We start from the raw sequence: 10,243 nt of genomic DNA, 5'->3' as shown, positions 1-10,243 counted from the left end.
TTGATACCCAGATACAATTCTCTAGGAAATACAATAAAGTGGATAACAATTTATTCATAACATTGAGTAAAAGTCCATATAATACTCAGATGATATTGGTAGAAAGGGAAGAAAATTTTGTTCAGTTTGAATTGATTAGAAAGCTTTGTAATCAAATTTTGAGGTTTGATAATCGAAAGGCTTTAATATGGGAATTAACCTGGCATAGAAAGAAAGCTAGAGTCAGGTATAAACGTGACATCAAATATCATCTGATGGGTTAAAAAGGTTTTAAAGGTTTTTTTATGATTTAATAATGAATGAAGGATGTGGACTTATTGTTAATGTATTTTTTTTTTTGGACATATATTATTATTATAAATATGATAATTATGCTGTAATAATTGAACTTGTTTGACTTAACTATGAATGGATGGGAATCAAGGTTTTAAAGGTTTTTTTCTGACCTGTTTCTCCTAGGTATTACACATAATTTGGATGTAAAAGAAATTAATTTGATGTTGTACTGTTTAACTGCTGCCCGTTTGTTGATAGCTCAAAATTGGAAGAGTAAAATTTTACCTACAATGGAAGATTGGAGATTGAAAGTTTTGCACCTTGCTGAAATGGCAAAGATTTCAGCTTATTTGAAGAATCACTCAAATGAACAATTTTTATCTATATGGAGAAGATGGATTGTTTATATTCAAAAGAAGCATAGAATACTGGAATATAATTTAGGTTTTTAATTAACTGGTTTTTTTTTCTTTTTTTTATATATATATTTCACTTATTTATGTAAAATTTACATATCTTGTGGAGTTAGAGATATTAATAATTGTTTACTTATATTTGAATATTATCCTGGGATTAGGTTTGGGAAGTCTCGGGGGGTGGGTGGGTGGGGGATGTGGGTGTTTTTTATATTATATTGTGTTATATTTGTGATGTTTTTTTTATGATGAAAATAATAAAATTTTTATTGAAAAAAAAAAAAATATGAACCAGTTGCCAAGAGTCTCAATTTTGATCACGTGACCATGGGGATGCTGCAATGGTTTTAAATGTGAAAAACAGTCATAAGTCACTTTTTTCAGTGCCATTGTAACTTCAAACAGTCACTAAGTGAATGGTTGTAAATCGAGGACTACCTGTAATTATGGGAGCTAGAATCCACTACACTTCCAGCCAGGACAACTTCTGGAAGATCTATAACCTCATATTCAGTTCACTTGGGGCTGACTCTTCGCTCAGTGTAATGTGGGCCATGTCTTCACTCCTGGCAGTTGGCAAAGAAAAAGGATCATCTTTAACCATCCAAGACAAAGGATTAATTGAGATTGGAGGGAGAGATAAAGCATTTTGCAAAGAAATTAAATGTTTGGAAATCTGTTTGCCAGGTGGATTTCTCCCAGTTTCTGCTTCTTCTCCCCCTTCTTCGGGATACCATTTTTCCAGCTCAAACCCTCAAATGCAGCACTTTTGCTGTTCCCAGAGTTTGAAATAACAAGAGGGAGAATGTCTCTGAGTATCTACAATGCAGCAGTGATTTTATTTATCTAAAATTTTATGTATTTACAATACAGCAGTGTAGCAGTATTATTTATCCTTTTTTATTACCTTCTTTACTTCCCCCTTTTATTGGTGGTATTACTATTATTATGGTTTGTCCAGTCAGCCAGATGTTCAGACTGGATTATTCCATCTATTGCTTTGCATATACACTGAGTGCTTCTGTACTGGAGACAAATTCCTTGTGTGTCTAATCACACTTGGCCAAATAAAGTATTCAATTCAATTTTTGAACTTGGCAATTTTAAGAAGTATGAGCTTCAAATCTCAGCATGCTGCCTGAGGAATTCTGGGACATGAAGTCCACACAGCATAAAGTAGTCAAGTTTGAAAAACACTGATCTACTGTCCATCATGCTTTTAGGCCAGCCACAAGGAATCCTGACTTTGCTATAATTATGGACAAAGATGGGTAAAGCACAGGAGGAATACCAAATAAGTCAGAAGAGACAAAGGGTGTTTCTGGGAGGCTGATCCATGCCCAGAACATTTGATGTCTAAAACAGAAATTACTTTCAAAACTGTATCATGTCTTCTGCTAAAGCAGTTTTGCTTCCGGATAAGTAAATCTCCCATACCTTTTATTTAAAATTTATAACATTTCAATTTCTAGCTATAACATTTCAATTTCTAGTTCCAGAAATATCCAATTATTATGTCTCCAAGCTTCTTTGGTTTTAATTTCCAAAATGTCCTATTTCTGCCCCCGCTCAGGTGGATCTGCTCCAAAACCTCAGTACTTGGATTGACCCCAAATGAAAGTATCTCTCTGTACAATATGTATGTTGAAAAAGCATTTTTTAAATATCTATCCATTCTCTATATGCCAGCAAGTACATTCTCTCTCCCTCTCAAAGAATTTAAAAATGAAATCTTTCTTGAGTTCAATCCATGTTGACCACAAGGACAGGTCCATGTGATTTTCTTGGAGCAATATTATATAGATATTATATAGATAAGTCATTGAGTTATGACCACAATGGAGCCCAAAATTTCTCTTGCTAAGTGAAACATTTGTTAAGTGAGCTTTGCCCCATTTTATGACCTTTCTTGACGCAGTTGTTAAGTGAATCACTGCAGTTAAATTAGTTACATGGCTGTAAAGTGAATCTAGCTTCCCTATTGACTTTGCTTCTCAGAAGTTTGCAAAAGGTGATCACATGATCTCAGGACACTGCAACCGTCATAAATATGAGCCAATTGTCTGAATTTTGATCATGTGACCATGGGAATGCTGCAAAGTTTTCCTAAGTGTGAAAAACGGCCATAAATCACTTTTTTCAGTGCCCTTATAACTTTGAACGGTCACTACACGAAAGGTTGTAGGTCAAGGACTGACTTCATAGAAGCAATTCACAACTGCCTTCTTATGGTACGATTTTAGCAGTCTTCTTCTTGGGCTTTCCTGTTGGTATCCCATCCAGTAGAAAAGAGATCAGCCAAGGCTGGCAATTACACCTCCTACAACATGTATAGAAACATCCACAGCCTCTTGATGGGCTGGATTACAATTTCCATCCTTCTGCAAGCACTGGATGTGGCTGATGGGAACAATAAGTTCTTGAAGGCACAAGAGTATGAAAGGGCAACACCATGCATTTACCTCCTAGACCAAAGATCCCCAAGGAGGCTTTACCCCCCACTAAAATGGATTCAGAAATTATGACATGCTTTCGAAGTTCACAAGAATTTAATATATTTCTTGCATGATAAATATTTAAACCATGCACGTAGTTGGCCTGAGAGATTTCTCCCTTTCTCCTTCTCTCACACCATGAGGGCTCAAGGTCACACACTGAAACTAAATGCAGGGACCTTCTGCACACCACCCAGGATGGCAGCCAATTGCGACAGTGTTAAAAGGGAGCTGGACAAGATCCTGGAGGGACAAGCTGCCCATGGCTTCTAACGTTACCAGTAGGACAATCAGGTTAGTCTAGTGGTTAAGGTGCTGGCTTAGAAATTAGGAAATGATAAGTTCTAGGGATGAAAGGTGGCTGGGTGAGTTTGGACCATTCCCCTCCCAGCCCAGTCCATCTCACAGGGTTGTTGTGGGAAAAATGGGAAGAATGAGCATCTTGTACCCCTGTCCTGAGTTATACAGAATAAAGGTGGGAAATGAAACAATAAAGACATAAAAAATAAATAAGGCTAGTACCTTGTAAAGTACAAGGTATAGCAAGCCCTAAATAATAACTGCCCAAGCAAAATCTTCAGAGCAAGTTTGGCAGTACCTCCCAGATACAATTTGCTATATTATATTATGCTATATTATATTATATATATTAATTATATATAATATAATATATAAGATATAATTAATATAATATAATATATATGTTATGTCATGTCATGTTATGTTATTGTTTTTGTTTTTGACATAAAGAGCACCAGACAGCGTGAACTGTGTTTGGTACAGCACTTCTGATTGTGGGATTCCGTCCCCCCCCTTTCCCAGCATCTTGAATAGTTAAGGTTACTGTTAAGTCTGGAGAATAATGGCGCTTGAGACGAAGCATCTCCAACAAGTCTTTATTGTTTGCTTCCATTCTACGAACGACAACCCCAGAGGCGCGCAAGCCTCTATTTATACTCTCCGATCCCCGGGCAATTCCCACCAGTCACAAGGCAGTCCTTTCCCACCTTGCGCATGCGCGCAAGGCCAGCGCTGGTCAGTCTGGTCCCGGGCAGCTTTTGCAAATGCCCGGGACTCTTGCAACTTCCCGCGCCTGCTTCTGCAGGCACGGGACACAACAGTTACTATCTTAAATTACGTGGTGTTCCAAGTCCTGCAGCTTTTTTTTTGTAAATTATGATTTTGATTATTATTGTTATGGTTGCTGGCTTCAAAACACCCCGCTGGAAACACGAAAGGAAAAGCCCTAACAACGGAAAGCGTCCCGTTCCAGGGGCCACAGGATTTCCAGCCCAGCGGGACTTCCGAGAAGCCGGGCCGGGCCAAAGCTCGAGTGCCCCCTCCTTGTCCTCGCCTCCCCCGTCTTTCCTTCTCCGGCCGGGCCGTTTCCTTTCCTGCGCTGACTCGCTGCCGTTCCCCCTTCTCCCCCCCCCGCACCTCCCCCGCAGATCAAAGGATGGAACGCGGAGCCTGGCTGCACGCCCGCCAATCCCCGACTGCGGGGGCGTCTCTCGCCGTGAGCCGAGCCGGGCCGAGCCGAGCCGAGCCGGGGAGAGTTTTCGGCACTGAGAGCGAGGCTGGCGGTCAGTCGCTCGCTATCGGACGTCCTCGGTGGCGGCGAAGGAGCAGCAAGACCCACCTGCCATGCTTGCCTGGGGTGTTATCCTGGGGCTCTTGCCCGTGTTGCTGGGGTCCGCCCGGGGAGAGCCCATCGCAGGTAAGTGGGGATCAGGGAGCATTTAGGACGGGGGGGGTCCCTTTCTCCTCCCTCGACAAACTTTTCAACAACCGGAGAATCGGTGGAGCAAATAGGTGCGGCTTTCAGGATTGGTACTGAAGGGTGCCACGAAGCTCTACCTGTTGAATGGCCGCGGTCCCAAAGCGCTGGTTGAAGCGACATTGGGAAGGGCTTCGGAGGGATGAGGAAGAGCCGGCAGATGGAAGTAAAACAGAGGAGGGGGGGGCTGGCGAGTGATTGAATGAGTATAGGAATATAAATGAACGGATGTAGTTTGTAGTTTGTCCGGATCCCTTTTGTGATTTGACTACAAGACCGCTCGTCAGGAGTCCCGGCCAAACCTTTGCGGACGGCCGTGGCTGCCTTTGTGGAGAAAACGTGGAATGAGGACCTCGCAGCGATTTTTAACTATTCAAGTATGCCGGTTTCCCAGTAACCCAGCTTTCTAGTCTAGTTGATACAGATGCTGGGGTGCGTTCCGCGCAAAGCATGGTGCGTTCACACGTGATGTTAAGGAAAAGACTTAGATCTGCTAACCCTCCAAGGAGGAGAGAAATTCAGTATAAAGTCGGCGCGGTCATCTTGCACAGTTTTTCAGCAGGTGCAACTCTATCACGGCTCTTTTACTTCTCAGGGCTGAACCTGTTGGATCTTTTTACCTGTTAAGGAGCCGCTAACGTAACGATGCCGGCTAGGAGATTTACGAAAACGAACACAGTATAATTTTTATTTTATCCCGCTTTTATTACTTTATAAGTAACTCAAGGCGGCGAACGTGCGTAAAACCCTTTCCCACTTTTATTATTAATTTATTATTTTTATATTAGTATAAAGTTTATACTAATATAAAAATAAATTAATAATGAAAGTGGGAAGGTGTTTTACGCACGTTCGCCGCCTTGAGTTACTTATAAAAGTAATAAAAGCGGGATAAAAGAAAAATCTAAATAGAATAACAGTTCACCCCGACTAAGCAATCTGCACATGCTTAGTGGCGCTTTCTTATTAGTTGGCAAATTCCTGCGCTGAGTTAAAGCCCGCCCCCTCCCCGCGAAATCAATCACAGAAGTTGTCAGAATTGGAATGTTTATGAATGCAAGGCCCGTTCGACCCTGCCTCTTTCCTATTGGCGGGCTCTCCGGATGAAAGTCTCGGGGCGTCTTATTCCTGCAAGTGAGACAAGTGGGGTTGGCGTCATGCGACCCACTCTGAGTCATCTGTCCGACTCGCTTCTGGGCTCAGCGCCATCTGGTTGCCTTGTTCACTCGGGGCATGTTTTATCAATGAAGTCATTTAAAAGTGAGGGACGTGATGGGAGGGAGGAAGGCTCCCTCTCCTTTTAACCCCCCCTCCCATTTTGCCATGTGATGCTCCCTGAGTTGACCCCCCTCCCCCCATGTTCTCCTGTTCCTAACACTGGTTCACGTTTCGGGGTGAAACACAATATCCACTCACCCCAGTGACGTTATGCCTCTGGAAATAGCCCTGGTGTCATGGGGGGGGGGGCTGGGATCACATGGATTAAGTGCAATGGCCCCCCATTTCTGAATCTTATTTTATCCTTATTTTGCTTCCCTATTTTCACCCAGCTGATAATGCTTCTCAAGACCCTTCTTTCTTTCTTTCTTTCTTCCTTCCTTCCTTCCTTCCTTCCTTCCTTCCTTCCTTCCTTCCTTCCTTCCTTTCTTTCTTTCTTTCTAGTTCATGAATTTTTAGGAGAGCAACTATGGCTGAAAACATGCTGGATTACAATTTCCATAACCCTAGGAAGCCAGGGACTATTGGAACTGGAGTCCAACATACCTGCAAGCAGGCAGAATCAGAAATACCAGAACTTTGGTTAATTCCACTTTGCTTTAGGGAGGCAGAAACTTTCTGATGCTGTTTGTGTGAAAAGGAGGGTGGGTGAACTCTCAACTCCCTTTCTGATTTTTTTTCCCCCTCAGAAACTAGCTGTCCTGGAGGCCAGTCCTGGAGTCCCGACTTGGAAAAGTGCATGGATTGCTCAGTGTGCCAACGTCAAAATAAGAATGATTTTTGCTCTACCTGTAAGTGGCTCCTAACTATGCCTGGTACTGTGGTGGAGGAGGCTCCATACATCTTTGGTATTGCCGGGATAGTTCCTGGAGCACTCTGGGAGAGAAGATGAGTGGTTGGATGTTCACCCTGATGCTACAACATATGATTCTTTGGGGTTGAATGTTTGGATGGTGGAACGGTTGAGTGCAGGCCCGGCCTGGGACATTTTGCCCCAGAGCCCAAAGTCAAGATACTGCTTCCTGTCGTTGCATATTCAAAAGCCAATCAATTAAACTAATCTGGAGACAGGATCCCATCTGTCAGGCAGGCCAAATGGCACTCATAACGCCATCCCATATACCTGGATAGAGCTACCATTATTCCCTTCCCTGTCACATCCGCCACCGGAGAAGGCAGCCCTCTTTCTTTTCCCAACTTTGGGCAAGCGAGGGCCAAGGTTTATTCAAGGATGGTCAAAAAAGTGAAAAATTCAGCCTCAACCATTGATTAAAACTTTTCCCCATTTGTACCTGGGTTGCACAATCGCAGCTCCACAGCACCCATGAAGGGGTGGGGCTTCTGTCACATGATTGTGGCAGCCATCTTGGCTTTTGAGGATACTCAGCCCACTTCTATTAGCTGTAGGTCTGCTAACTATAGTCTTTGTTTTTAATCCCCCCCCTTTCTTTTGGGAGCAAGTGGTAGCTTGATAAAGGACGGTAGCATATAAATTCAATAAATAAATATATAAATGGAAGCAAGCGTTGGCATCTTCCACCAATCCTGAGAGCAGCCACTGATGCCGCCGTTCAAATCTACTCTAGTCGCTGCTCTGCATCATCTCCAAGCTCATTTTTGGGGGGCCTGGAGTTAATTAGAGTTCAGAAAGAAGCAGAGGCTCAGTTTTTGGCCAGCCTTTTTATGAGCAGGGTTTTGTCGTTGTGCTGCTGGCAATGAAAAAGATAATTAGTTTTTTCCCCCCACCTCTATTCCAACATTTAAAACTGGAAAAAGTAAAGTCTTTGTATACAGTTTTATTCCACTGCTTGTGGCAACTCTGCCTTGAGGGGCCTAGGTAGGCAGGAAGGGAAAGGATTTTTAAACAGTAGATGTCTGTTTCAGATTAAGAAATTGGCTGCATGAGCCAAAGATCCTTTGGGATCAACTAAAGGCTATTTTTTCAGGGGAATTTAAGGTGTTCTTCTCTCCTTACTCTTGCAGGTGGAGACCCCCAGCCCACCAACACCCTCAATTTGTGGGTGCTAGTTGGGGCATCGCTTGGTGCTGTTTTTCTGGCTAGCATCATTGCGGGCACAATCATTTATGCCCGCTGCCGAAGGCGAGAAAAATTCACCAGTAAGTTCTTCCTTTTGGTAATATTTCATTCTAGTTGAAATTGTTGCCACAGCTAGTCCTCAACTTACAACCATTAATTTAGTGACCATTTGAAGTTGCAATGGCAAATGACTTACAGTGGGTCTTCACACTTACGGCCGTTGCAGCATCCCCACAGTCACATGATCAAAATTTGGGTGCTTGGCAACTGGCATGTATTTACTAGCGTGCCAGGGTCATATGATTGCCCTTTGCAACCTTCCCAGCTGGCTCCCAACAATAGCAATAACACTTAAGACTTATATACAGCTTCATAGTGCTTTACAGCCCTCTCTAAGTGGTTTACAGAGTCAGCATGTTGCCCCCAACAATCTGGATCCTCATTTTACTGACCTCGGAAGGATGGAAGGCTGAGTCAACCTTGAGCCGGTGAGGATCGAACTCCTGGCAGCCAGCAGAATTAGCCTGCAATACTGCATTCTAACCACTTCGCCACCAAGGCTCTGCAAAGATAGTGGGGGAAGATGGATTCACTTAACAGCCATGTGATTCAGTTAACAAGTGGAGTGGTTTGCTTAACAATTGTGTCAAAAAAGGTCATAAAATCAGGCATGATGCACTTACCAATCGCCACGCTTAGCAACAGAAATTCTAGTCCCAATTGTCATTGCAATTCAAAGACTACTGAACAGCGAACATCTCTTCAGCAGAGTATCTACCTCTCTGTCACACTGATAAACTTTTAACTATATTTTTACTCTCTTTCCAGCCCCAATTGAAGAAACTGGAGGCCATTCAGCTCAAGAATCACTGATACACTGAAGGTGAGATCAGGATACTCCTAATCTCAGTTCCTTTCCTTGTCCTTCCTTCCTTTCTGCCTGTGGGCGGAACACTTTTATTATTCTTATTATAAATATATATTGGTTTTATTGCTTTTAATATTGTAAGCCGCCCAGAGTTGCCTGTGGCGGGATGAGTGGCAAATTAAATACGTAAATGAATAAAGAAATAAAGTGACACTTGAAGAAGTGGAAAGAGAAACCAAGTTTCTAGTTCTCAAAAACAAACATGTTTAGCTTTCCCTCTTTTTCAGAAACCTCCCCAATAACCTTGAGCAGAAAACTTTTTTTCTAGCTAGTGAAACATTTACAGAAGCTCAGTATATTAGTGTGAAGTACAATGAAGTCATACTGTGATAACAGAAGTCTTTTTTTTTCCTTTGGGCATAGTTCCGTGTTCATTCCTAAGCACTTTCATGTTTGAATAATCTCAGAAGTTTTTCCTAGTTCACATATTTAATTGGGACTAACACCTGATTAAGTGTAATTTCTGAGTAAAACTGCCTAGGATTGTTTTGTTGATCTCATACCCTCTCTGAAAACCTCCAACTTCATACTTGGAATGAGCAGTATGTATTTCACTTCATACATACTACTTGTACTGATGATGTTACCTAGTTTGGGTAATGAAACATCTGCAAGAAAACAAGCTAGCTCAGAGAGCACCAAGGAGCCCTCAATGTGCATACTTGGTTTTTTGTTTTTTTTTTAAACATTCCGCTCTTCATCAGATTTGCTGAAATAAAGGTATCGTCATGAAGGTGAGAATAAGCAATCCAACAAATAAATAATAGATAAATGGCACTATGGCCCTTTTTTAAACTTCATGACAACCCTGGGAGGTGGGCCAATCTGGTCCAAGAAAAGTCCCAACCTCTAGTTTCACCAGTCTGTTTCCAGTGCTTTCCTTTCCCAAAATAATATCTCTGATATATTTCGGCATATCCCAGCTATCATTCCCAACCAGTTGCCCTCTTTGGCCACTTTAAGATGTGTAGACTTCAACATGCTGGCTGGGGAATTCTGGGAGTTGAAGTCCACACATCTTAAAGTAGCCAAGGTGAAGAAACACTGCCATAGAGTGATGGGAATTTGGGGGGGACAAGAAGAAAGAATCATACT

The 10,243-nt window shown here is 42.3% G+C and overlaps 1 protein-coding gene across 1 annotated transcript; it reads left to right on the top strand.

Annotated features, from left to right (window-relative positions):
- Positions 1 to 4,831: 4,831 nt before the first annotated feature.
- On the top strand, positions 4,832 to 9,101 carry LOC107299019 (tumor necrosis factor receptor superfamily member 12A-like). Its single transcript, XM_015828384.1, has 4 exons — positions 4,832 to 4,904; positions 6,872 to 6,973; positions 8,166 to 8,300; positions 9,049 to 9,101. The coding sequence occupies exons 1-4, from the start codon at positions 4,832 to 4,834 to the stop codon at positions 9,099 to 9,101; spliced, it is 363 nt and encodes a 120-aa protein (XP_015683870.1).
- Positions 9,102 to 10,243: the final 1,142 nt, after the last annotated feature.

The sequence above is a fragment of the Protobothrops mucrosquamatus genome, unplaced genomic scaffold (genome assembly GCF_001527695.2).
Source record: "Protobothrops mucrosquamatus isolate PMUCROS unplaced genomic scaffold, P.Mucros_1.0 scaffold4443, whole genome shotgun sequence".
Classification (NCBI taxonomy): domain Eukaryota; kingdom Metazoa; phylum Chordata; class Lepidosauria; order Squamata; family Viperidae; genus Protobothrops; species Protobothrops mucrosquamatus.
This window is presented reverse-complemented; position numbering and strand designations above follow the sequence as displayed.